Genomic DNA, 27,614 nt, shown 5'->3' on the forward strand with positions numbered 1-27,614 from the left:
ACTTTTTGCGGGGGAAAAAAATTTCACAAGCATCATTAAAACAGTAAAAAATAATTACATTTCTTTTAATATTTCATTTTATGTAAAACATTATCATTGTAACATGTAATCAATGTGAAAATTGTTAATGAGTTTTTTATTCTTTCATTCATACCAAGTTTTCAAAGTTTTCAAAATGTATTTCATACTTGCAACACTTAGCAGTTCAGACTAGTTACGTTATCAGGAGCTCAACAGATCATGTTGCTAGTGGCTACCTACCTGGGCAGCAGCACTGCTAAAAGTGGATTTCTGTCCCATGACTGCATGGTGATAAAAGCACATGTCACAGAGCAGCTCTTTGAGACAGCATCTCATCATAGGCGCACATCGATTACTGAAGCAGTCCCTGTGCCACCACCACTCCATGCGCCCATAGCCCTTCAGATGTAGCCCTATCACCGCACCCAGGGAAGTAGAGTGCTGTCACTGTATTACAGTGTGACTTAACCAGCAGCCTCAGCCACTCAGCATTTAGTTAAAGAGAAGCAGAGACTGGAGCGGGTCATCAACTGTTCATTTGCAGGCTCGAGCTGAAGCTGAAGAAATTAAAACAAGTTCACAAGAGCCAAATACAACCTCAAACATATCTCACCTGACTTCAGAGAACAGCTCTTGGGTAGATTTGATGCACTAATGACCAAAGACCTGATGCGCTACTGGGATAACATCAAGAACTTCATATATGACGAAAGCAAACGATTATTAAAGAGACAGGAAAGATATTACATTTTAACCTAATAATATCCATCATAATTGACTTTGCAATGCTTTCTGTTTGACAAGGCTATGCACATACAATCTGAGGGGATGTACCTCAGGCTTGATCCGTGTGTGGAGCCTGCCAATAGATTTTGAGCTTCTACTGTCCTCCAGAGCTTTCTGAAAACCAGGTGTTCACAATGTAAAAGCTGATACCACTCCAGTTTGAAAAAAAAAAAAGTCTAGGTGAAATACATGTGGATTCAGCCTCTGGTGAATCCTCGCTGACAAGAGACCAGGGATGTGAACAGTCTTATCATGTAGAATGTATTGGAAAGAGGATTATTGATCTCTCCCCCTTTAACCCATTTTAAAGTGGTTCTAGACTTTAATATTTTCTACTCTCTTTATGGCTAAGGTTTTTCTTCATTTTACCTTGTTACTAGTGTTAGTTTTTGCTGTTGTTTATTTTTCTGTATATGAAATCCAGGATAGGTAAATCTAGAGACAATAATGGAATTAATGGTTTCTTGCAGGTAAAGTAGGGGAAAAGGGAAAACTAATAACAATGGGTACAAGAAAGAAGAAAATGTTCTAATATTGATTGTGATAATGATTATACAAGTCTTCTTGCTATGACTGAACTGAATTGCATGATACGTGGCTTGTATGCCAATAAAGCTGTTTAAAAAAAAAAAAACGACAGGAAAAGACTGAAGTAGATGTCTGAAAAGACCCTGGAACTTGTTCTAGAATTTATAGAGTAACTAGAGCAAATGGGAGAAATGATAAAAATGAAAGAGGTAAATGGAGTATTTCAATGGGCAGCTTGAGAAGACAAAGTATTATAATGAAATATGCAAAGACTTGGATTTAGAAGGACATGCTCAGCATGTCTCAAGCTGTAAGAAAATTTTCAAAAGAAGAGGTGGAATATGCAGAATCAATGCATCCAAATAATTAGCTGATGTTCAACATTTTAGGAGGAACCATATGATTCTGAAGTAGTGGTACTGAAGGAAGATGCCCAAGCTACACACTGAAGCAAAAAACAAAAGCTTCAGGAACTAACAGAATACCAATTGAAATGTTTCAACAAGCTGAGAAACTGAAAGCACTTGGCAATCATTTCATCTACGCCAAGAAATGTGGAAGACAGCTATTTGGCCAACTGACTGGAAGAAATCGAGTTCCCTACCATTCCAAAGGTAGGCAACCAAATAATAGAATACTATCACTAATGTCATGTGCAAGTAAAATTTTGCTGAACATAATTTTAAAACGGCTTTAGTAATACACTGGTGGAGTTCCCAGAAATTCAAGCAGGAGTCAGAAGAGGAGGTGGAACACACAGTATCAGTGCTAACTAACATCAGTTGGATTTTGGCTGAAAACAAAGAATACCAGAAAGACGTTTACCTGTGTTTCATTGACTATGGAAAGACATTAGACTATGTGGATTTTAACACAGTATGAATAAGACTGCACCACAGGGCTCCTTCATAGGCCCGTCATCGATGCTTCCTGAGCTCCGGGCTGGCTCTGACCTCACTCTTAGGGGACTGGAGTAGAAGAATGCATGCCCAGCAGCAGTGGTCTGCCTTCACCTTGGTGCTTCTCTTTTCCCCTTCTTTTAAATGCACTTTTATTTTTTGTAAGTCATTTAATTAGTATGTACATTAAGATATTTAACAATGCTGGTAACAGTCTTACTTTTCTTAAAAAATAATTTTATTAGGGGCTCATACAACTATTCTCACAATCCATACATACATCGATTGTGTAAAGCACATTTGTACATTCATTGCCCTCCTCATTCTCAAAACATTTGCTCTCCACTTAAGGCCCTGGCATCAGCTCCTTATTTCCCCCCCTCCCTCCCATCTACCCCCTTCCTCATGAACCCTTGATAATTTACAAATTATTATTTTGTCATATCTTACACTGTCCGACATCTCCCTTCACCCACTTTTCTGTTGTCCGTCCCCCAGGGAGGAGGTTATATGTAGATCCTTGTAATTGGTTCCCCCTTCCCACCCCACCCTCCCAGTATCGCCACTCTCACCACTGGTCCTGAAGGGATTATCCGCCCTGGATTCCCTGTTTCCAATTCCTACCTGCACCAGTGTACATCCTCTGGTCTAGCCATCTTATAATAGTATAATAATAGTAGGCTCATACAATATTTGTCCTTTTCTGATTGTCTAACTTCACTCAGCATAATGGTTTCCAGGTCCCTCATGTCATTGCTACTTTTCAGGGAAGCATAGTATTCCATTGTGTGTAGTGTCCAGTCTTATCTGTCATGTTACGTGACTTGATATCTATTTCATCAGAGAATATTGCTACTCCCGTCTTTTTATGGTTGCTATTGGCTTGGTAGATTTTTTGGCCATCTTTTGATTTTTAGACTATTTTTGTCTTTGAACGTAAGGTGTTCTCTTGTAGGCAGCATAAATATGGGTCTTGCTTTCTAATCCACTCTACTACTCTTTTGATTGGCTTCTTTTTTCTCTTTTCTTCTTGTGTGTGTGTGTGTATGTGTATATGTATATATATAAAAACCCAAAACAACAGTAAAAAATAAAACTACCTTGTGGGTGGGAAACCTGCTCTTTGATAGTGTTATTATGTTAACATTATTTTGTTAATATATGGGGGAGGTGGGACAAGTGGTAGGGAAGGGCACCAATACTCAAAGCAGGAAAGGAGGAGGAAGAAAAGGGGGGAAAAAATAAAGAAAGACAAGTGGAAAGTTAAACTTGGATGCTAAGCTGCCCATGCAGACCCATCTCCCTGAGGCCAGGGAGGTAAGAGGTTGGGCAGGCTGGTTGCTTTGGGGACTGGGAAAAATGGGTTGTCCCCAGGAGGAGTGGGGCTCACAGATGCTGGTCCTGTCACTGGTAAAGGGGAGTCACCAAATGTTACTGCCCTCCCACCTTAAGGAACTTGGGTCTACTTATCTTTAAGCTGAGATTCTTGCTGTCAGGAAGTTCAGGATACCCCTCTCCTGGACTTTCTCTGGCAGTTGTCAAGGAGATCTTCCTGTGTTTGCTTTCTCTGGCAGCCATCTTGTCTCCCCCTCTGACCCACACCGTAAATCTTTATAGGAGCAGGAAGTCTTATCTTTCTCCCAAAGATCAGCTAGTAGGTTTGAATCATGAACTTTGTGATTAACAGACCAATGCCTCACCCACAGTGCCACCGGAGACCTTAAAGGTGAAATTATAATAAATAGTAATATGTAGTGATGCATTGTAAAGACAAAAATAGTATGTCATCCTTGAAAAGACCCTGCACACATATCTAAATGATACTGATCAATTTTAATATAAGATTTATAATACTGACCTTATGTCCTTAATCTTTAATGTTCAGAGTTTTCAAATAGTAGAACTTTCCATGAGCGCTCCTTCCAACTGTGCTGATTCACAGAGTGAGTTAATTGTGCCAACCTGGCCGATAATCACATGTGGGGCTAATTGAAAGGCGGAGGGATAAATGGGTGGTGAGCCTCGCCTTTCTAGTTCTTGGGTCTCTTGCTTTGCGATGGTTGCACCAGGGTGCAGCTGCCTTAGCAGTTCCCTGCTTCAGATTGCAAGATTGACTTCCTACAAGACATCCCCAAGGAGAAGCCACATGGACCTATCCCGATGCAGCCCTGGGTGCTGGAGCAGCCGTGTGAAGACCCCTGCCAGTGCTGAGATGCTTATTCGTTCACTGATTCAACTTTCTTCCTGCAGTTGGCATCACTGCGTCTGTTTTGTGAGATGGAGGAGGACTTTGTGGATTGGTGTTGGACATATGGGTTAATGTTGGACTTGTGGGCTTGGGCAGCATTGTGTTGGGATGTTTTCATGATGCACACTTTCTTTACATAAAACTCTCTTATATATGAGTTGCTGTGGATTTGTTTCTCTAAAGTAATTAGACTAATACACACACCAAGAAAGGAAGTGCACTAAATTTTCCAACTGGAACTATTACTTCAATTACTAACCTGAACTGATTCCATATCAATACAATTAATGATAGTTGGTTACTTTATGGCTTATGAAAAACTAATACAGAGCAGGTGTGGGTAGGAAAAGAGGGAACCTAAATTACCACTTTTGGTAATGATTAAATAGATGACCCTTGATGTAAAAGTCAGTAAATTCTACTTTTAACTGAGAAGGAAATCCAGCTACTAAGAAATCTGGGGTTCTTTGTGAATATTCTCTCTCAATAGGTGGGTGTTGCAGGTTTGGAGTTAATAGCTACAGTGTTAGAATCAATCAATTCCATCACTAGTTCAGAAACAGGGCAGAAAAGCCAAAACTCAGCTAAGCTTAATACATAAAATCATAAATAATAAAAAATAAAAAATTATGGGTAACTTTGTTAATTTTCATAGTACACTTAACAACTGTCTGTGGATTCCTTTAAATAACCAGCTCTTAAGCAGATATAACTTAACTGTTTCACACATAAATATTATGTAAAATTGAAACCTTTCTACTTTAAATATGAGATGTGAAAGTCACTTCATATAATTAGATGTGGAAATTTTAAGTTCAGACTTAAGGTTCACTGATTATCATGGCTTTGAAAGTGGTTAGAAGTGAGCAGCTTACTGAACTTCCAGATTCTCAATTTTCTTCTTGGTAAATTATAGTTTTATGTATGAACAATAACTTTTCTGAGAAATCTAACTTCATTATGGATTTCACTTTTTAAAATGTTAGAAGTAAAGACTGCAGGGAAGGCTATTAAATGCGGAGTGACTTAAATATATTTTAGCATAGGTGAATAATTTTAAAGCAGGGACACAGAAACTAGAGTCACATAGTCTGTAAGTGGGAAGTGGCAGGGAAGGGTGTTTTTGGAATCAAATAATTTCCACCTTTATTGACTTAAAAGTATTAAATCAATTAGAAAGGCCAAGAAAAAGTGATTAGAGAGATAGGGTGTTTATCATGAACAAATTTGGACATAATGGTTAAGGAACAGACAGATTTGGAAAAGATTCAAATAGAACTGGTAGAAATGAAAAATATGTACAATGAATACTTTGAATAATACAGGCAATGCCCAAAAAAGGATTTAGAGACGAGAAAACCAGAAGTGGGCTTACTGAGGGGATTTATCCAACAGTACACATTCCTTCTATTTCATCCCTCCTCTTAGCATATCCTGAGTTTTAGTAGCATGTTAGTACAAAATTATAGTAAAAACCAAGTTCAAAACACAAATAAACCATACTGCCCTCATTTTCCCTCAATAGATGACCACATCTGCTTGTCTTGATCTTCAGTGCCAGACATGAAGAGTTTTTATAATCTTCTATGTTAACAAGAAACTGGAAATCACAAACAGCACAGGACACAAACATCTCTTATTGGAAACAGATCAAAAAGAAACTTTTCCAAGTGCTTTGGGCTTTTATTTATTGAAAGCATAAGAAAACATACACTTAATAACAGACCAAAATTACAAAAAAAAATAGCTAAGTTTAGAGTTTTCAAAGGTATTTGTCACGTCACTAAATTAAAGCAAGAAGTCAAAAGCTAAACTTATATTTCTTAAAGGTAAAATTTAGCTCTATCTTCAACTATTCTATAAAACATAAGAGAAAATAAAGATTCCAAGGGTTCTGAAGGAAACAAACTTAAAAGGTTTTCATATTTGCATAAAAGTAGCATGATCTATGGGGGAAAAAACTGAACCAGAACCCAAAAGTTGCTACTACAGGGTTGCTACTTTTTAGATAGACATATTTATTAACAGGTACTTTGCTCACTTATGGGACCCTGGTGGTGCTGTTGGGTAAGCTTTGGATGACTAACTACAAGGTTGGCAGTTCAAACCCATCAGCTGCTCCATAGGAGAAAGAAGATGCTAAGTGCTCCTATAAAGATATACAGCCTTGGAAACTATATAAGGGAACTATTTGAGGCAGAATTGACTGGATGACAATTACGATAGAGAAACTATATGAAATACCACATATAAAAACACAGTATTATAAAAAGCTACCAAAATAGAAGACATATATTGTCTCCCCGTAAACATAAACTTGAATAGGTGGAAGGTTGGTTATATATTCTGGAGAAAGGAAGATGGGGAGCTGATGTCCACACATAAACAAAATCAAGGAGCCAAAAAGGAGCTTGGTATATTTTAGAGAAACTAAACAATGGGTCTGGCTATTGTGTAAGGGTTACATTGGGACGCAGTGGTAATATGGTGAGAAGGCAGGCTGAGAGCAGATTATGGAGAGTACAGGACCCTGTCCTCCTCCAAGGAAGTTCAGCTTGGAGATCCTCCCTTTCCTTTACCTTAGCAGGCAGGGTTTGGGCATATGGCCAAGGTTCAATGAACTGGACATCCTTATCTAGTACTCTGAACCCCAAGGTAATAGAGCCAAATGTCAAGGGACGTTTGGAAATTATTTTTGGCTGTTGTGGATATCAAGTCCTGGAGACATCTATAATCAGGTCCTAATTAAATTCTTCTGAGATATTACTTTGGTTGTTTCCAAACTAGTTTGGTAGGCTCCTTGTAACCTCCTAAGGCACTCTTTTTCTGGCCATATTGACCAGATGTACTGTTGAAATGTACTTACCTGGCACTTTCATACTGTTTCACAGTCATTAAGGTATCTTCAATAGTTTTATTCACCAAAGTATTCACACTGGCGATGAAAAAATTAATAGCCCCAAGAAGAGTCTCTCCATTTTTAGCTAGCAGCTTCTGGGTATCTGCATTGTAGCCAAATTCTTCCTAAAACAAAGAACTCACCTTAATTAATCCAGTCAGAAATTAGTAAGCATGGTGAAAGAATATCTCCAACTTTCATTAATGGAAAGATATTTAATTTAGAAATATAACTATAGAAACTTTACTTTTTCTTTCTATCTCTAAGAATTCATAAGTAGTAATATAGTTATTTTTAAAAATCTAGTAAAGCAAAATTTTCATCAGCTGAGGCATACAGCTAAAATGTAAATAATTAAAAAAGATAAACTACTTTTTACCAGGAAAAATACTTCCATTTGTTATAAGCACAGCTGGTAGGAAGACATTTATAGCAGATTATTAATCAGAGAAACATTGTAACTTTCTCAACCAAATTAGGTAACAACTGGCTAAAACTTTCAAACATAAAATGGATTGCAATTTTTAATGTTTTAACAGGATCTCCTCAGAGTATAAATATTAACAACACATATTTCTTTGGACATATAGTGACCAGTGGTTCACTCCCAAGCTAAATTTTATACAGACACACAGTTAGTGAGGGATCACTCAACACCAGCTTGAACGCCCTCTTTTTGAATAAATTCAGTCTTGGCTCAGTAAACATACACACTGTTCCTTCATATATGATGAGAACTAGCTCTGAATTTCCAGCAGTTAAAGCTTTGTAGCCAGTTTGATTAATTAGCAGGTAAATTATGATTACATCTGACCAATTAAAAAAGCTGATCACACTTCAAGATGTATCATTCGAGTATTTTTTTTAAAGATGATTTTATTGGGGGCTCTTACAGCTGTGATAACAATCCCCACATCAACTGTATCAAGCATATTTGTACATATATTGCCATCATTTTTTAAACCTTTATTTTCTATTTGATCCCTTCATATCAACTCCTTCCCCTCCCACCCCTTGTGACCTCTTGATATGTTATTAATTTCATATCTTATACCAACCACTGTCTCCATTCACCCACCTTTCTGTTATTTGTCCCCCTGGGGGAGGGGGTGTTATGCAATGATCTTTGCAATCAGTTTCCCTTTGCTCCCCTCCTCTCCCCACATTTCACCTACCCTCCTGGTATCACTGACCTTGATTCCGTGTGTCATGAGCTCTTATCTGTACCAGTGTACATGTTCCGGTCTAGTCAGAACTGAAAGGCAGGACTGGGGTCATGATAGTGGGGGGTAAGGGAAGCCTCAAGGAACCAGAGAAATATTGTGTGTTTCATCAGTGCTATACTGGTTAACTCATCCCTTCTGTGTGACCCTTTTGTGAGGGGATGTCCTATTGTCTACAGATGGGTTTTGGGTCTCTGCTCATTAGCAGAGACCCCCTCATTAGCAACAATATGTGTCTTTTTTATTTTGGGTCTTCTGAAGCCTGTTACTTGATCCCGTCGACACCTCATGATCACCCAGCAATTTGAGAATTTTGAGGTTTAGTATAAAGAACTTTTCAATTTCAGCTCAAAAAGTGTTAATATTAAATTAACTAGAATCTCAGAAAATACATATTAACTTTACTACTGTGGGTATAATTAAGTTTCTAGATGATAAAGCAATCAACAACTTAATAACAAAACTAGAATTATTTTCTACGGAGATAACCACCAGCCTCTCTGTGGGAAAAAGTGAGGCTTTCTAATACCCCAAATGGAGTTACAGTCTTGAAAACCCACAGGTTCCTCCAACCCTGTCTTATAGAATCCCTTTGCGTAGGAATCAACTTGTTCAATGGCAGTGAGTTTGGATTGGTTTTATGCTAACATCATTTCAATTGTAAAAGATCCATTAACATTTAACTCTGAACTCAATCATCAAAATTTCAGACCTGGACTTCTAAATATTGGCGGATTTAAGATTACATTAAAAACATACATTGTTACATATGTTTTTGTTAGGTGTTGTCTAGTCAGTTCCAACTCACAGAGTACACGGAATGAAACCCTGCCCAGTCCTGTGCCATCCTCACAATCTTTCTTATGTCTGAGCCCAGCACTGCAACCACTGAATCAATTCACCTTGTCCAATACTTGTCCCACATTGCCACCAGGGCTTCTTATGCAGAGTGCAGTAAGTTGAAATAGCAGCAAATAGGAAGTATATAGCAAATCTCACCTATAATTCTGGGAAAAGAATGTGTGGTTCCTGTGTATAATTTGAAAACTCAAGTGGGCTAGAATAAAAGTCTTTTTCTCTTTTATTTGTAAGTAAAAAAGATAAAGATGTATAAGAATATACAGTATTCATATGTAACTGGTAAATTACATGTCATAAATTATATTTATCATTCATGCTGAAAATAAAATTCCAAAACATTTTTAGTTAAGATGACAAATTAAGATTTTCTTCTGTGGCAGAGCAATGCTTCTTCCAACATTTTTGTTTCTCCTGGTTTTTTTTCATTTAGGTTGTTGGGGCTGATTGCTGGTTGTGTTGTGTTGTTTTAAAAGGAGCCTGGCGCCGTTTTCCAGAGAGTTGAAGAGCATTTGGCTCTCTCTGGGAGAATCGTAGGAATGCTTCTTCGAGCAGCCTGCAGCTAATTACACTATGGGACTGGGCTACCACTTTATCTTGGTTTCATTCTTTCCCTAGCCAACCATTATTCTGTTATTTGGAGGGCAAGTTGGATGATTCTCTCAGAGGGTGCTGGTTGGGTGACTGTGGACCTATAAGGATAGTGCTGCACTGGATGATCTTACAGGAAGCCATGGTGGTATGGCCCATGGTGGCTTTGGGCACCCCAGAGGGCATGCAAGGGATGCCTTCTGGAACAAGAGTACCACAATAGGCAGGTGGTTGTGCCCGTTTTTGTGTAGAGCACCACAAATGGTGGGCGGAATTGCCCTAGTCAGCTAGATCACTGCGTAGGTTAGGCAGAGGTTCCCACAGCAGCTTGGAGTACTAGAGAGTATTAGCGGATCTGCCTTAGGCCGTGTGAGGCACTATGGCCAGTGGGAGGAGGTTCCCTCGGCCACATGGGACCGCAGAGTATGGGCAAGAGCTCTCAGCCACACAGAGCGCTGTGAAAGGCAAGCAGACTTTTAAAAAGGTGGAAAAAGTCAAAGATAATCAGAGAAGCTGAAGAAAACCTGAGAGCTATGCCTGATGCTAAGAATAGGAACAACATCAGAATAATTGGATTACCAGACGAAGACACAACAAAGTCAATGGCAAAAAGAGCAAGGGAATTCTTCGAGGAAAACTTCCTCAGCTCAATGAATGAAAACCAGGCAACCATTCAGGAGGCTGAAAGAACACCAGCTAGACTGAATCCCAGGAAGTCACCAAGGCATATGATATTTAACTACCCAACTATGAGGAAAAGGAGAAAATCATGAGAACAGCTAGGGAAAAATAAGTCATCACAAATAAAGGTTCCCAAATAAGAATATGCTCAGATCTATCAGCAGAAACTATGAAGAAGAGGAGTGAGTGGAGTAACATATTCCAAAAATTGAAGGAACACAATGCAAACCCAAGAATACTCTACCCAGCCAAATTATCGATCAAGATAGATAGAGAAGTAAGAGTCTTCCCAGACAAGGAAAAACTCAAAGAATACGTTAAAAAGAAACCCAGTCCTACAAACTCAGCCTGATTCAGTATGGGCAGAAGGACAGCACTCACTGATCACAAATAAGAGACGACCACATAGAACAAACCCACCCAGAGGGTAGGAAAGATAGCAATGGCTTAAGGAAGGAAAGAAGTCAAGAATGAAACACACAACGTGTGAGCACGCAAATCACACTAAGAAAGGGAAGTAGAAAAACAAACCAACACAAAAGGTATAAGATGACATCACAGAGTCCATAGATGGATGTAATAACCCTGAAGATCAATGGACTGAATGCAGGCATTAAAAGGCAGAGGCTAGCAGACTGGCTTAGAAAACACAACCCTTCAAATTGCTGCCCACACGAGACACATCTTAGGATAACAGACAAAAAGAGGGTGAGAATTAAAGACTGGAGAAAAATATACCAAGCAAATGACAATTAAAAAAGTAGGGGTTGCAATCCTAATCTCGGACAAAATTGATCTCAAGGTGCAAGCCATAACAACACATAAGGAGGGACACTATATAATGCTCAAGGGAAAATGTAGACCAAGAACCGGTGAGCATAATAAATACATATGCACCCAACAAGAGATCCACGAACGTTGTCAATCAAATACTCCAAAAAATGAAAAAAGAAACTTATAGTAGGTGACTTTATTACACCACTCTCTGAGAAAGATGGATTACCAGGAAAGAAGCTTACCAAGGAGGCTACATATCTAAACATTACGATCAGACGACCTGGCCTGAGGTATTTTCAGAGGTCTACACCCAAATGCAAAAATATTCACATTCTTTTCAAGTCCACATGGCACACGCTCCAAGATAGAACACAAGATGGGACATAAGTTGAACCTGTGTAAATTCAAGCACGTAGAGATCATACAGACTTCTCTCTCCGACCACTATGACATAAGGTTGGAAATCAACGAAAGGACGATTAAGAAAACAAGGGCAAACAATTGGAAGATTAATAACTGTTTACTGCAAAAAGAGGGGGTGCTGGCCCAGATCAGAGATGAAATCAGGAAATTGCTAGAAACCAATGAGAATGAGAACAGACATACCAAAACCTTTGGGACACAGCAAAGGCAGTTATCAGAGGGAGTTTGACAGCAATATATACACACATGAAAAAGGAAGAGACGACTTATGATTGATATGCTGACATAAAACTTACAGCAATTAAAGCAGTCAACAGGACAATTCTACTAAGAAAAAAATAAAAGAAATAATAAAAATCAAGGCTGAGATTCATGAGAGGGAAAACAAGAAAATTATGGAAATATTAATGCAGCTGAAAGTTGGTTCTTTGATAGGATTAACAGAATCAACAGACCGCTGGCAAACCTAACCAAAGAAAGGAGGGAACACATTTCAATAGAAAGGGATGAGGGGACATTTCAATGGCCCCCTAATGAAATCAAAAGGATAATTATACAGTATTATTACAGTCTGTGCTCCAATGAATATAATTTGGAAGACATGGACAAATACTTGGAAAAACAATCCCTCCCTAGACTATCGCAGATGGACACCAAGAATCTCAACAGATGCATAGCAATAGAAGAAATAGACAAGATCATCAAGGGATTACCAACAAAAAAAACCCCCTGGACCACGTGGTTTCACAGGGTAATTCTACCAAGCATTCAATGAAGAACTGAAACCAATCCTACACAAACTCTTCCAGACATAGTTAAGACATCAAATTCCTGAGCTCTTTCTATGCAGGAAGTATAACTCTGATACTTAAGCCGGGCAAGGATCCCACAAGAATCGAGAACTATGGACCAGCATCCCTAGTAAACATCAATGCAAAAATCCTTAACAAAATTCTGGCCAAGAGAATACAAAAGTATATAAAACAAATAATTCACCATGACCAAGTGGGATTCATACCAAGGATGCAAGGATGGTTCAACATATGAAAGACCAGTAGTATTATAAGACAACATCGACATGAAAAATTTTAAGAACCACATGATAATATTGATAGATGCGGAAAAAGCATTTAACAACATCCAACACCAATTCCTGTTTAAGACACTCAAGAAGATAGAAATGGAAGGAAAATTCCTCAATTTAATACAAGCTATATATGAAAAACCAACTGTCAACATGGTAGTCAATGGAGAAAAGACGAAAACATTACCACTGAAAAAGGGGACCAGACAAGGGTGCCCCATGTCCCCAATAGGAGGTACTAGCTAACAACAAGGCAAAGAAAAGACATCAGAGGTATTCATCTGGGGAAGGAAGGGGTGAAACTATTGTTATTCGCAGATGATATGATTTTATACATGAAAAATCCCAAAAGCTCCACAAGGGGAGTACTGGAAGCAATAGAGGAATATGACACATGGCAGGATACAAGATCAACAAACAGAAGTCTATTGGACAATACCACAGAAGAGGAGATCAAAAAGGTGGTACCCTTCATAACAGCCAAGCACAAATTGAAATATCTAGGGATATACCTGACTAAAAAAAACCCAAATATTTGTATGAGGAGAACTATAGAACAATATAACAAGAAACCAAGAGTGACCACAACAAATGGAAGAATATCCCATGCTTGTGGATTGAAAGACTCAATACAGTTAAGAGGTCATTCTACTCAGGAACTATGTAAGTTTAATGCTCTCCGGATAAAAATACCAGCATCTTTCTTCAAATGGAAAAACTGATTACCAACTTCATATGGAGAGGGAAGAAGCCCAGAATTAGCAGAAAACTTCTCAAGAATGACAGAGTGGGAGGACTTGCTTTACATGACATTAGCACATAGTATACAGCCACAGTGGTCAATACCAAATGTATTGGTATAATGACAGCTACTCAGGCCAATGGAAAAGAACTGAAAACCCAGAAATAAAATCATCAGCATATAGACAACTGATCTTTGATAAGGACCCCAAAAGTATCAAATGGGAAGCAGAGGCCTCTTCATCAAGTGGTGCTAGAAAAAATGGGTATCTACCTGCAGAAAAATGAAGGAAGACCCATATCTCACTCCATGCACAAGAATAAACTCAATGTGGAACACAGACCTTGAGGTAAAACCCCAAACTATTAGGGCCATCAATGAGGGAACTGGGACAAACCTGAGAACTTTGGCATAGGCTCTCAGAAATAAGGAAGGACACAAATACAGATGAGTCACAAATTGACAAGATAAAACACCTGTGTACACTGAAAGAATGCACCAAAAAATATAAGAGAGCCCACGGACTGGGAAAACATCTTTAGCAATGACACATCGCATCCTTAAAAAGCATTGATGAACGCATGAAGCACATTGCCGCATGGGAAGAACTGGAAGAAATTATGCTAAGCGAAGTAAGCCAAGCACAAAAGGACACGTACAACATGAGTCCACTGGAGTGAGCTTAAAAATACAAAAGGGGCATAGGGAAAAAGCTACTGTATACATACATTCCTGGGGTAAGATCCAGGCAAGGGGCCAGACACAATCCAGGGATACATATGGTAGCCAACTAAAAAGGAGGAGGAAAAAAAAAGATATGGGTAGCAGGGGAATAGGGCACTAACCCACCAAAGGGGAGGGTGCTGTTTATATCTCTACAGGGAGAAAGGGACCAGACTTCAACCCGGTACATCAAGACGTGAATGCAACATACTGGCATGAAGCAGGGAACCAATAGAGAGGTCTGAGGGGGCAGCCCCAATCCCAACTATAGGAATAGCTCCCCCTCTCCCAGAAGAATTCACTTCAGAGGACAGCACTGAAGGTACAGCTCAGGGAGAGGGGCACGTGTGATCAGAGCACACATGAGCAAACGTAAGGGGAAGGAGAGAGAGTGGAGTAGATCCTGGCCCACTACATCCCGAGGGTGATATTCCTACTCAGAGCAGCCAATGCACAGAGAGGACCAACGGGCTGGCCCCACTATGAGATAATACGTCCCTCATTGACCCATAGTGCTACAAGGGTCAACACTGGAGACATAGTGCCAGAATTGTGCCTGATCTGACCCCACCACACTAGATTGAAACACTAAGGGTGTGCAATAGTATAGCAAGGGGATCAAGGCAATGTTGTCCCCGGGGGAATCCCAAAAATAGACTGTGGGGTCAGGGGGTGGCACCCCATCAGATTTAACTGGAAAACACTCCTAAAGGTCAACAAACAAACCTTGAACTATTTATAGGCTTTTTTTGGGTTGTCGTTTTTTTGTTTTCTTTTGCTCTGTCTTGTTTGTGCTTATTATTGTCTCTGCATGTCTATCTAGATAAGATAGGCAGGATAAACAATCCAGAGGAGAAAGCAATGGGGCTAACGATTCCAGGGGAGTATGGGAGAGAGGGAGGCGGGGGAAAGGAAGAAGGTGTTAACAAACCCAGGGACAAGGGAATACCAAGTGATCTAAAATCGATGGCAAGGGAGGTGTAGGAGGCCTGCTAGGGCTTGATCAAGGGCAATGTAATCAAGAGAAATTACTGAGCCCAAAAGAAGGCTGAACATGAGAGTGGGACAAGAGGAAGGTAAAAGGAAATAGAGGAAAGAACTAGGAGGCAAAGGACATTTATAGAGGTCTAAATATAGGCATGTACATATGTAAATATATTTATGTATGACGATAGGGAAATAGATATATGTATATATATTTATAGGTTTATTATTAAGGTAGCAGATGGACATTGGGCCTCTACTCAAGTACTCCTTCAACGCAAGAACACTTTGTTCTAATAACCTGGCATTCTATGATGCTTACCCTCCCAACACGACCAATGAAGACAAAATGGGTGCATAAGCATTTGTGGTGAAGAAAGTTGATGGTGCCCGGCTATCAAAAGATATAGTGTCTGGCGTCTTAAAGGCTTGAAGATAAACAAGCAGTCATCTAGCTGAGAAACACCAGCCTGTGTGATAATGAGGTGTCGATAGGATCAGGTATCAAAGACCCAGAACAAAAAATCATATTATTGTTAATGAGGGGGTGGGTGGAGTGGAGACCCAAAGCCCATCTGTAGAAAATTGGACATATTCTTACAGAAGGGTCGCAGGGTGGAGACGAGCCAGTCAGGGTGCGGTATAGTGCTGATGAAACATAACTTTCCTCTCGTTCTTTAATGCTTTCCCCACCCCCCACTATCGTGACCCCAATTCTTACAAATCCGGCTAGACCAGAGCATGTATACGGATGTAGATAGAAGCCGGAAACACAGGGAATCCAGGACAGATAAACCCCTCAGGACCAATATTGAGAGTAGCGATACCAAGAGAGTAAGGGAAGGTGTGGGGAGAGAGAGGGAACTGATCACAATGATCTACATATAACCCCCTCCCAGTGGGACGGACAACAGAAAAGTGGGTGAAGGGAGACATAGGTCAGTGTAAGACATTAAAAAAAATTTTAAATAAATTATCAAGGTTTCATGAGGGAAGAAGGGTGGGCGAGGGAGGGGGTAAAATGAGGAGCTGATACCAAGGGCTCAAGTAGAAAGAAAATGTTTTGAAAATGATGCTAACAAATGTACAGATATGTTTGACACATGTATGCATGTATGATTTGTGATCAGTTGTACGTGCTCCCAATAAAATGATTTAAAAAAAAAAAGTTATAGTCTCTGAAACTCACAGGGGCAGTTCTACCCTGCCCTCGAGGAGTAAGCATTGATGGCAGTGAGTTTTGGTTATATATGTGAAATATCTAAAATGGGTAATTAATAGGAGCATTAAGTAGAATAGTGGTTGCCAAGTGTTGGGGGAAGAATGGACTAGGAATAAACGGCAAATAAGTACAGGGTTCTTTCTGGGTTGATGAAATGTTCTGAAAGTAATTGATGATGATCAACATACAACTCTGCGAATATAAACTCAATTGAAACTTACTGTCATCGAGTTGTTTCCAACTTATAGCGAGCCACAGGACAGAGTAGAACCAGCCTTGTGGGTTTCTGAGACTGTAACTCTTTATGGGAGTAGCAAGCTTTGTCTTTCTCCCCAGGAGCAGCTAGTTTCAAACTGCGTACCTTGCGGTTAACAGCCCAGTGCATAACCACTTCATCGCCACGGTTCCTACTGTGAAGATACTATGCAGTAAAACAGCAAATGTCCTCGAAGGGACAGAAAACTATCTTTTAATGAACCCTATTTTGTGAATTGTATGGGTATGTAAATTGTATCATAAAATAAAAATAAGGAACCCAGAGTTCATATATAACTCTGACCTATCATTACTTTTGGATTTTGTTGAGCTCCCGTCATCAAAATGCAATACTTAAAAACAACAGCTTGTAATTTCACGGAAAATAAGATGGCTGTATTCTTTGTTCTACAAATTTCACTCTTAGATTTATAAACACCAATTATAATGTTTGAGTCAATGCAACCTTATTCTTTAATCTCTCGTTTTCTTCAAAGCACCTCTGTATACACACTTATCTTTAACAGATATCCACTAACAAATCATAACAAGTACATTTTGGTCCATCACAAACAGATGAAGAACACATCACATGCCATAGTGGTTACGATTTAGGCTGCTAGCCTCAAGGTCAGCCTTTGGAAACCACCAGAGGCTCCTCGGGGGAGAGCTGAGACGGTCTACTCTCATAAAGAGTTACAGTCTTGGAAACCCATGGGAGCAGTTCTACCCTGTCCTATCGGGTCACTATGAGTCAGCATTGACTGGATGGCAGTGAGTTTGTGTTGTTTAACCAAAAGAGTATGACTCAGGTTCTTGTAAAATAAACGAACTGTATGACTGAGACGGTCCTATTGAAGTACGATATGGATCAAAACCCCACAATATTTCCTTTCTGTTTTAAAATGTACAGTTAATCTTTTGATTCTTGAGCATAGGGAAATTCATGTAGACTCCATCATCTGATGACTCATAGTCTGAGGTTCTGCAGGCAGTATTGATTTTATCATCACTACTAGACTCTCTTGGAGGTCATTTCCTTTTAAGCTTGTGACTATATAATGTCATGCTCTGTTACTGTCCTCTGTCATTATGGCACAATCTCACTAAATCTAAATTCTCAACTCTATTGCATGGAAACTGCAAAAATAAGACTACAAAGAGGTTTTCTTTTGGGTACATAATTGCAAAATAGTTAATTCTATTAAAAAACAAAAGGAAAACAAGTATATCTTCTCATTGAAAAATGTCTAAGAAAGAATAAGCCTCACGAAGCATCAATCTTTAGAGAATGATGAGGACACGAACAATCCTGTCTGCATGGGACTCTGGGAGACAACTAGAGTACCTTATTGAGCACATGACTTAGCATATCAAACATCTGACTTCCTGGTAACGTCACTTGAAACTGATTAGTACAAAAACAATCCTATCCATCATAGATCAACAAGCCTTTGTTTATGGCCTGTATATGCATCTTTGCACATAAACACTAAATATAAACCCCACTCCTACAGTGCTCTGTATAGACTTCTATTCAGGAGACGCAACAGTTCATTGTTACCAAAATCTTGCTATCAATCTCTGTATGCCAGCTCTCTAAGAAAACCTTGTCTGATCAACCTGGCCTTTTATTTATTTTTAACCTTTTCCTCAGAATCTAACCTGTGCACCCTGGATCCTTTCCTGCTACTAGTCCAGTGGGGTGCAACTGGATTATTATGTTGGCAGGAGTAAGTTTGGCCTTCTTAAAGATTATAAGAAGTGCATTAAAAGAATACCTTAAAACAGCAATCCTACTGAGTTCCAAAATCATTAAGGTAACAACAAATAATCTCTTAGACATATTTTATCACCACTTCCACACTAATAGCTACTAAAAATAATCTTACATGGAGTTCTAGTGACTTCAAGCTCAGGTCAGCGAATGCATCTCCAAGCTGCTTTTGGGTATGTACCATCTGGAAAAGCTGCGTAGACAATGTCTGGGCCAGTTTTAGAATATTTTCATATTTTTTCTTGTTATCTCTTAATATATCAATCTGAGCTTCCAGTTCCAGGTCCACAGTTCTTGAGCCACGGCCTAGTTTCTCAGAGATAATTTGTCGAGTGCACTAAAAGCAGAAAGATTAATTTTAAGGAGAAAAAAAAAAAGAACCAGGAAAAAAATAATAGAGCAATATAAAATTAAGTGTGTATGGGATGTATGTACCATTTTATGGCTTCAAGAATCTAGTCTAACAGAGAATTGTCAGCTACTTTAGAAGTTCATCAGGACTCAAAAAGAAAATTCATTAGACATGTCTCAATTATTATTAACCAAATGAGTTTAAAACTTACCTGGTTAATTTATATACTACCAGATGAGAGCTCTCACATCATAATCATATTTCACATAATAATATTTTAAGCTTTATAAATCTAGGTATAATACATTCTTAATGCAAGTAATGAATAAAATGTCCCTTTTTTGAAAGCCATGCAACCACCTCATATATTAATTTTCTAAGTGTGCTATGTATATGTTTGTGCATGTTATTTATATAGGTGTGTTTTATTAGGTGTTAATTAATACAATAAATATTTAGAAACAATAATGAACACAATTAATGGTAACACCAAAATTCTAGTTTCCTATTGGTTTCAAATGTCATCTTCTTTCTCTGCTCTCCGTAAGTATCACATGTGTTGGAGGGAAAGGGGATGAAGAGGTGTGAGGAAGGGAAAAAGGAAAGCGAAGGGAGGAGTAAGGGGACAAGAAGGAACTAGGCCCAAGAGAGGACGAACGAGATTAATTTTAATTGATCAGAGATTTCTGAGGACTTTTTTATAAGCTTCGCCCAGGAAACATGACAGTAAATTATGTTATTCTCTTGTGCTCCAGAAATGATGATACAGGAACCTATAATTTTTAGAAAGTACCTAGAACTCATGAAAGTAGGTTTTCCAGTAAAACTTTTTGCTGGAAATTAAAAATTAAGCACAAATTTTGCTACTGAATGCTTCCAAGTGCACCCATATAGGACATGCATAAAAAGCATCACTGAAAGTTATCAAGTCTATTCTAAAAAAGCAGTAAATAAGTAATTTGGAAGTTATTCCCTATTAGCACAGTTCTACTCTGTCCTATAGGGTCCCTATAGGTATCAATGGTATCAATTCAGGGACACACACAGCCTGTAAGGAAATACATTTTGTTTTTTAAAGCTGCCTGTTTATAGAATTTCTGTTGAAGTGGTGCTAAGGAACTAAGACATACAACATATATGGTTCAATCTGGCATTTGGAACATGTTACAGATAAACAATTATATACTCCTAATGGAAATCTATACAATCTGGATAGAGTGCTTCAGAAGCATGGCAAGCAGCTTTGTAAAAAATGGTCACCTGAGAAGATGTAAAATTGCCAGACCTTTCCCCACTCTTCAGGTGCCCACATGATCCCTGAAGAGACACTTTCATTAAACTGTTTCCCAGAGTATACGGAAATTACAATGCAAAATGCACACTGGCCATTACTACACATTATGAATTAAACTAAAAAGAAAACGGAAGAGGATTAAGTATTTCACTTCACGATCCTTACTTCAAAATTCTTAGAAATGAAAATGGCTTACAAAGAGCTGCCAGTGCTACTGTTTTTTATTTAGAGCCCTAACGATAAAGCCTAGGGGTGGAAAGATCAAGTGCCTGGCTGCTAACCAAAATGTCAGCGGTTTGAATGCAATTCAGTGGCTCTACAAGAGAAAGACGTGGAGATTTACTCTCATAAAGGTTATAGCCTCGAAAACCCTATGGGATATCTCTACTCTGTCACACGGGCCAGCTATGGGTCCAAAACGGACTGTCCAGAACTGAGTCACAACACGGAACAAATGAATCTAAGTTAAAATAGCAGGATGATGTTAAAAGTAAAATATTGACCTATGTAGATCTGTTACTTGGGGGACGGTAGTTGAAATAAAGTGACAAAGAAAGATAGAATACAATAAATCATCATCAAATGGAATCATGGACATTTATAAGAGTTGCTGATAGCACTTAAAGAGTTTTTCTACAGAGCCAAAAAAGAATAAAGATGTTGAGTTATCAGGAAGGAATAAATTAATGACAATGGACAGATATGGAAAAGGTTATTGAAAGTGAAGGCTGAGAATGATGAGGGCAGCGAATGCATATATGTGTTTGACACAATGGATGGATGATGGTGATGAGAACTGTATGAGCCTCCAGTAAAATAATTAAAAAAGAAAGAAAGTAAAGGCTAGAGAAGGGAATCTATGGGAAGAAACAGGCCAACCAATGAGTACATGTGGCCCTATGAAAAACAACAACAAAACAATAACAACAACAAAAGAGTAATGAAAGTTTCAGAGACATTGGCTTAAAGACAGCAAAGATTAATTTGATTACAGTATGAATATTGATGGAAAATTTTTAAATATTTCCAAATACCATCTAATGGTTGGGAAAGAAGCTAAACAGCCATTAGTGCTAAAAATGGAATTATTCTAAAAGGAAGACTTTAAAAGAGTACTTTATTCAACATTAGGAAAAAACAAAAGCAAGCAAACAAATAATAAAGAAAAAACAAAGTCCATTATTCCCAACTGTTCCTGCAGATGAGAATAAATAGGAAAATAAATTTTAGATTTAAATTTTGTGACTAAACACAGGTAACTTAAAATAATATTTGACAAGATGGGTTTAAGGTCTAAGTTTGTAATCCTTCTTATTATATATTTGTCTTGAATCACCAAACTGGAGTCTTGGGGCCAAAACTTGGGGTAACAACGTAAGGATATAATACTAAGTTGTTTTGTGTGTGTGAGAGGAAAAACCTTAAAGTTTTTGCTAGAGAAGAGAAATAGACAGAAGATATTAAAGGTTAGAATTCCTAGGGACCTGAAGTCCCAAGATACACAGATTGAAATCATAACCAAAATCAAATTCTTCTAGTTAAGTGGGTATCAAAGTCCTAAAATCAACTAAATTAGAATCTACTTGAAGGATTATTCAAATGTCAATGAATACCCAACTTTAGCTCACAATCTAGGCCAAAAAAGGTTAAAAAGCCAGGAGAACAGGGTCCTGTGGGCCCCGACCGTCATCACAGTGTGAGCTTGTCTGGGAAAGAGGCATCTGCTGGCCTAGAAAACCCACGACGGTTGCTAGCTGCCCTCATGTCAGTTCACCTTCAGGGCCAGTCAGAGCGTGCAGGCTGGGGCTGCGCCACAAGCTTGCAAGCAGATTGCCAGGCTGCTTCCAAGGTGCTCTGGGTGGGTCTAAGCCCACCTTCAGCTAGCACTCGAGCACTTTACTGTTTGTGCCACCACCGTCTCATGTAGCTATCTACAAAGTCATAAAAGTGAGAACTTTCTTTTTCTCTTGCAACCTAGTTTGAGACATAAGCTCTGGTTTGGGGTGGAAGTGGGAGGGGTGAGGGGATCAATTAAAGTAATCAACTGTGTTGAGAGATGATGTCTCTTTTATATTAATTTATACTACGAGTAGAACATTTTAAAGACTAGTCATTTCTATTATCCTAAACTTAAGGAAAGACTGAATGCAGTTCAAACGTGTCACCAGAGAATGTTAACAGAGGTAAATTTCATGAAGAAATAAACAAGGGAATGGCTGAACTAACAAATGACTGGTATGGAAGATAAAGAAGTACAATGAAAAGGGAGCAACGAGGAGAATTCCAAGCAGTAGGTACAGGTAGCCCCAATAAACAAAGCTAGTGAGATGTGGGAAACCAAACAAGCGTTTGGGAAGTCTCTGGATAATTTGGTGTGAACTGCAGAATTCATGAGTTAAACAGAGGTGCAGCAGGAGAGGGAGTTAACTAGGAAATACGGGCCAGATTAATCCAACTGTCAATACAACAGGGATTTAGGAAAGGATTTTTAAGCAGTAGTGAACCATGTCAGCCGGAGGACAGAATAAAGAGATAAGCCTATCTGTAGCAGCTCTACATGCAAAGTCTTCAAAAGCAATAGGTTTCTTCAAATTATCATCGATCAGTTAATAAGCATTTTGGTAACATGAAAATCTGAAAATGTAGCTGAAAATGAGTAGCAACATATCCAATTTCATATTTTACAAGTTACTAAAATCATAAATCAAAGCATTTTATCCTCTAATTGAATTTCCATGTTCAAAAGGCAATTTGAATAACATACAAATAAAGATTCCCAGAGCCACTTAGTGTAGAAATATTTAAAAATTACAAACCTTGTAAGTGTTTAAACTCCACTTTCTAACAAGTTCTAATTTTTCCATTGCAGGGTTTTTAATTTCATCTGCTAGAATAACTGGTCCACTTTTTGACTGGGTTCTCTGGCTACCTGTGTGATTTTAACAGATTATAAAAACAGAAATCAGATAAAGGCAAGTAGAGAAAGAAGGCAAAACATCGATGCTATTCAAATGAAACTATTGACGCATTTAAAAAATAAAAAGGTTCCCACAAAGCGAAGTCAGAACTTCTGAGAATCTTTGAGGCTAATGAGAAAATATTTCTGTTCATTAAACACAAGTCCCACATGGTTTGGCTTTCTTGTAATAAAAAATAAAATTCTGCTGCAATCATTTTTCTATTCAAGAAAAAATAAATTTCCATAGCTAACTTTATGTTATAACCTAATCACTTATCTGTTTTAGGAAAAATTAAATTTCTGCAACTAACCTTATAGTGAAATCTTCTTCCACTGTACTATATAGATCAGAGCAAAAGCAGAACATTGCTATAAGACTGGAAGACTTGAAAATATGATTCAAATTGCAGTCATTACTGCGATTTTTACCACCAGTATAAACGAGGTTTAAATGAGATCCATTCTACCTTCTCACATACACACAAAAACCGTTATAATTAATAAAACAATACAAAATCCACTGCCTTTGAACTGATTCTGACTCAGTGACTCCACAGGGCAGAATAGAATGTTTCTTAAAGTTTCTAAGACTAAAAAGCCTCATTTTACTCCAGCAGAGTAGGTAGTGGGTTTGAATTGATCACCTTGCAGTAAATTCTGACAAATTAAACAATTAAGAACAATAAAATATTTTTCATAGCAGAAAAGGCTTTTAAAAATGCTTATGCCTCTAATGATTTAGAATAGAAACTTTCTAATAATTTTTGAACAATTAAATAAGAAGAGAAATATGGAAAATAAAAATTATTTTTAAAAAGCAAATTCTGCAAAAATTTCTTTTGGTTCATTCCTAGCCTCTCTCATAGCTTCACCACAGTCTAAGATCAAGAACAGTGCACAAAATCGAACACATTTAAAAGTTTATAAAATTCTCATAAATACCTGTTCAACATGCGAATTTAAAAAATGAGGATTTCGCCCCCTCCCCTTGTTTAATATAGATTCTAGCCATATTAAAGTCCGCAGCAAATTCAACTAATAAGCAGTAAGTAGAACTGGTAAGTTATATAGGTTTTGTTGTAATCTGTAAATTTTGAAAATTGAGGCTAAATATGGGAAGACACGAACCTTTCCATTTGACCCATTCCCAATAATAAACAGCCCCAATGTTGGAGGACCTTTGTTGGTTTAACTGCAGATAGGTGGCAGAGTCACAAAGCTGTGAGTTTAAGATCAAATAAAGTGAATCGACATTTTCCAGAGCAAAAAAAAATTTTAACCTTCAATGAATTATATTTCAAGTTTAAGATTTAGTGTAGGGTTGCTGAAATGACAGAAAGATAAGCTTTGGTGGGAAAGACCACTTCCATTATTGTTAAAAAGAAAAAAAAGTAGCAGCCACCCAAGAAATCAGATTAACACACACCTAAGATTATAAAGCAAGTGATTATGAAACTGAGTGAATTAGGTTAGCTTCAGAAGGAGCAAGCAGGGCTTTAGTCAATCAGTGCAGTGAATACCTGCAGGAACAATTAAATCACTTCCTTGTTGAGCCAGTTGACTAGCTGCAACCCTGCTAGGAGACATGACAGATGGCAATGGTGGTGCTGGGGAACCTGAAAAGGGTAGACATTTAATTGTGAACGTTCTTTTCCTTTTCCACACATGCACTGTACGCTTTGAATGCAGGTTAATTGACATGTTTTTGTAAGACAGCAAATACTACAATTTTAAAAATGAAGTAATGTATTTGATTTCTTCCAGGAAGTGAATTATAGCAAAAAACCAAAAAATGCTCCCAGATGGAGTTCTTGTATGATGTTTCCATTAAAACTATCAAAACCAGCAAACATGAAAATTTGAAAGCATTATTCCATATTTAGCAGAAAATTAAAATGTCTGATGGTACTTCAAAATTTCTATCTCATTCTCTAGAAAACATTAACAGGCAATGTATCAATTTCATAATATAAAATTTCCGGTATGAACAACAAATACATGCACACTCATGCCATCAAGCTGATGCCGACTCATAGTGACCTACAGGACAGGCCGACCTGCTCCTGCGGATTTCTGAGGCCGTTCAATGCCCCCCCACCCCCCACCAGTTTCACATTTTCTTTATTCTTAAACTCTTTGATAACACGCCCCTTTATCCCCTCCCCCCACCCTATTCCCCAGGAACCCTTATTATTATATTATATACTAATATCATTTGCCATCTTTATACCTTCCAACGTATCTGTTGACCTACAATTCTGTTATTCGTTCCCCTTGAGTGGGGTTATACAGTCATCATTGCTATCAGCTCCCTCTTTCCCCCTCCCCTTCCCACCTTCCCATACCTCAGGGAATCAATATTCCTATTACTGTTTCTGAAGGGTTAGCTATCTTGGCTTTCATGCATAGAACACTCTTAATTATACATATCAACATACTCAGGTCTAACAAGATTAGAGGGAAAACAAAGACCAAAGAGGAGGGCATATTAAAGAACTATTGGATAGTTCAGTGTTTCATCAGTGCTATACTGCTCTCTAGATTTATCATCCTTTCCGTGTGCCCCTTCTGTGAGGGACTGTCCAATTATCTTTTTTAAAAATCATTTTATTGGGGGCTCATACAACTCTTACCATAATCCATACATACATTCGTGTGTCAAGTACATTTGTAGCCCTCATCATTCTCAAAACATTTGCTTTCTACTTGAGCCCTTGGTATCAGCTCATTTTTTCCCTTCCCTCCCTAATGCCCCCTTCCTTACAAGGATCTAAATATAACCTCCTTCCTGGGGGATGGACAACAGAAAAGTGGGTGAAGGGAGGCTGTTAACTCTTGACAGTAGTAAAAAGCCTCATCTTTCTCCCTCAGAGCTACTAGTGGTTTCAAATGGCTAAGCTTGCAGTTATCAGCCCCAGTCAGAACCATTACGCCACCAAGGCTCCTTAACAAGGTACAATTAACATTCATGTGCTTTATTTACAAGTATTAATCACAGATCGTATCCTGGGTGTTCTCAGTGAAAGCTGTGAGAGCAGCAACTTGACAGGAGTGCCTTGTTTTTCTGGCTTTTGCAAGTTTTCCATCTTTATAGGTGGTGACTTACTACTTTTTTCTATTGCTCTCTTTTAGTAGAAAATATGTTTTCCTTTCCTAACAGATTTCCACCTTACCCAGGGTGTGGCTTTTGCAGGTTTTACTCTGCTAAGTTCTGATGCGAAGTCGGTCACCAATTCTTCTAATTAAAACCTTAATTTGGGCTGGAACTCACATATCATTTATTTAAAATTTTTGACATAATTCACATATCAGACAGTTCAATGGTTTAAACATATTTTTAAAGTATTGTACAATCATCACTACAAGAAATTTTAGAAATTTTGTTCTTCGTATTCATTGTCATTAGCTCCCCATTCCCTCCCATCCCATGCTGCAACCCCAAGAAATTATTAATCTAATTACTGTCTCTATATATTTACCTATGCTGGATTTCATATAGAGAAAAACATACAAAAATAAAACAATAGCAAAGCCCAAACAGAACAGGAAACACCTCAATTGAAAAGAAAATAATCAAATCAAAAGAAAAAAACAAGAAAATAATCAAAACTAGAGCAAATTTAACATGAGTCAAAAGGAAGAACAAATCGAAGAGGTGCTAATTTTTTTTAAACTCATTTTATTGGGGCCTCCTACAATTCTTATCACAATCCATATATACATCCATTGTGTCAAGCATATTTGTACAACCATTGCCATCATCATTCTCAAAACATTTGCGTTCTACTTGAACCCTTAATATCAGGTCCTCATTTTCCCCTTCCCTTTCCACTCCCCCCTCCCTCATGAACCCTTGATAATTTATAAATCATTATTATTTTGTTATATCTTACACTGTATGACGTCTCCCTTCACCCACTTTTCCTCTGTCCATCCCCTAGGGAGGAGGTTATATGTAGATCCTTGTAATCGGTTCCCCCTTTCTACCCTACCTTCCCTCCACCCTCCCGGTATCGCCACTACCACCACTGGTCCTGAAGGGGTCATCTGTCCTGGATTCCCTGTGTTTCCAGTTCCTATCTGTACCAATGCATACCCTCTAGTCTAGCCAGATTTGTAAGGTAGAAATGGGATCATGTAAGGCAGAACTGGGGAGGAAGCATTTAAGAACTAGAAGAAAGTTGTATGCGTCATCGTTGCTACCTTGCACCCTGACTGGTTCGTCTCCTCCCTCGACCCTTCAGTAAAGAGGTGTCCAGTTGCCTACAGATGGGCTTTGGGTCTCCAC

General features: G+C 38.4%; 1 protein-coding gene across 2 annotated transcripts in view; it reads right to left on the bottom strand.

Moving 5' to 3' along the window:
* ARFIP1 (ADP ribosylation factor interacting protein 1) overlaps positions 1-27,614 on the bottom strand; it is a 128,359-nt gene that overhangs the window by 33,058 nt on the left and 67,687 nt on the right. The window contains exons 4-7 of one of the 2 annotated variants that reach the window (XM_030887192.2): positions 24,847-24,942; positions 23,184-23,296; positions 18,837-19,058; positions 7,349-7,506 (exon numbers count right to left, since the gene is read on the bottom strand). In XM_030887192.2, coding sequence (XP_030743052.2) covers positions 7,349-7,506; positions 18,837-19,058; positions 23,184-23,296; positions 24,847-24,942 — 589 coding nt within the window. The remainder of the gene's footprint in view (positions 1-7,348; positions 7,507-18,836; positions 19,059-23,183; positions 23,297-24,846; positions 24,943-27,614) is intronic. The other variant, XM_004708712.2, reaches the window with a different exon arrangement.

Source organism: Echinops telfairi, unplaced genomic scaffold (genome assembly GCF_000313985.2).
Source record: "Echinops telfairi isolate 266 unplaced genomic scaffold, ASM31398v2 ScPeMD7_5868;HRSCAF=6743_1, whole genome shotgun sequence".
Classification (NCBI taxonomy): domain Eukaryota; kingdom Metazoa; phylum Chordata; class Mammalia; order Afrosoricida; family Tenrecidae; genus Echinops; species Echinops telfairi.